The following is a 1,451-nucleotide window of genomic DNA, read 5'->3' as shown; positions in this document are numbered from 1 at the left end:
CCATTGGCAGAATTTTTTTGACATAATTTGAGTCGAATTTTCAGACTAACAAATAATCTTACACGTTCTGAAAACAAGATTATTATTCTTACACAATCAGTTCTTGTTTAGTAAATCAGTCTCAAAACAAGATCAAAAAGACTTTTTTGGCTGATATAAGATTTTAAAACTTGGTTACTTCCTGCTAACCAGTTTCGGGAATCGGACATTTTTATTTCTCACAGCGATTTTGAAGTCCAAGTATTAAGACGCTGAAGCTACAAGCAGATGGACAAATCTTTAACCAGTTTGTAAATAAAAAGTTCCTGCGCAGCTACATAATCGTACCACTGCTATCAAACTACAAAAATGGCATAACGAGGGGCATTTAAAGAGACAGCACCAAAACGAGTTGCTCTCAGATGCAGGTGTGAAAGAGGGGCGTGTGGAGCTGCAATAGCCAGAGATTCAGACTCGAACTGAACAATTTAAATGTGAAAAGGAAGGGTTTTAAAGCGTGTCCACCTAACTGCAGCCACTCAGTAACCTGACGGGTGATGTTAGACAGTGAACTGGTTTTATTGGGTTAGTAAAGTTTTCACCCTCTTGATGTCATCTAATAAAACATAAATTCTCATTTTACACCAAGCTGAGCAGAGTTGATGCATTTCTTGTTTTCTTATGATTGTTAATATGTCAGGCAGTGAGGGTGTTCCTGTGCTCTTCTTTCAAATATCACCGGTGCTGTGGACCACCCTGGTGGGTGTGAACCCGCTGTACTCTCCGCCCGGGTTTGGATAGTCCTTCCTGATCCTCCAAACGCTGCAGCTGGGGATGACTGGGTGTGTGTCAGCAGGCGGGACCCCAAACCTCCAGCTGATGTACAGCCTGTAGGCGCAGTGACGCAGGGCGGCGGTCTGAACCCCACCCGCCGGAGGACCCAAAGGGTCCCGGTAGAGGAGGACGGCCTCCAGCAGCGAGCGGCGCAACACCAGCTGCTGGAAGAGAGGAGAGGAGGTGATGCAGACGCCCTCGCTCCGCCTGCAGCACAGCTCCTCCTGCGGGAGGGAGGAGGCAGAGCAGCAGTCGCATTTACACCACGCAGGACGGCCACGTTTCAGGTTCTGGTCCTGATTACAGACGAGGGGAGGCTGAGCACCGCGGTCCACACCGACATCCAGCTGCAGGAGACACAGGATGGCTCTCAGGTGTCCTGAGTCCTCCTGACGGGAGCAAACACCCAAAGCTTAGAGGAGAACCAATCAGCACCAAATGAAACCAAAATAAGAATTTAAAGAGTTCAAAACTGATTAGAAACCCTTCGTTTATAGATCTTTTTCTTTAAGAAACACTGAGCTTACGGCTCATTTTCATTCTAATCACATGTGGAAATTGTCAGAAACTCATTTTAACACCAGCTTTTATATAAGTGACTCAAGAAATTAAAACAAAACATTTTGACTGTATGTGTG

At 45.8% G+C, this 1,451-nt stretch overlaps 1 protein-coding gene across 1 annotated transcript in view; it reads right to left on the bottom strand.

Annotated features, from left to right (window-relative positions):
• Nucleotides 1-539: 539 nt before the first annotated feature.
• Nucleotides 540-1,451, bottom strand: part of p2rx7 (purinergic receptor P2X, ligand-gated ion channel, 7) — an 8,500-nt gene continuing 7,588 nt past the window's right edge. Inside the window, exon 13 of the mRNA XM_014014622.1 lies at nt 540-1,202. Within this exon, the coding sequence (XP_013870076.1) occupies nt 708-1,202 (495 nt within the window). The 3' untranslated portion in view covers nt 540-707. The remainder of the gene's footprint in view (nt 1,203-1,451) is intronic.

The sequence above is a fragment of the Austrofundulus limnaeus genome, unplaced genomic scaffold (assembly GCF_001266775.1).
Source record: "Austrofundulus limnaeus strain Quisiro unplaced genomic scaffold, Austrofundulus_limnaeus-1.0 Scaffold117, whole genome shotgun sequence".
NCBI lineage: Eukaryota > Metazoa > Chordata > Actinopteri > Cyprinodontiformes > Rivulidae > Austrofundulus > Austrofundulus limnaeus.
Note: the sequence above shows the minus strand (reverse complement) of the source record. Positions and strands in the feature narration are given on the sequence as shown.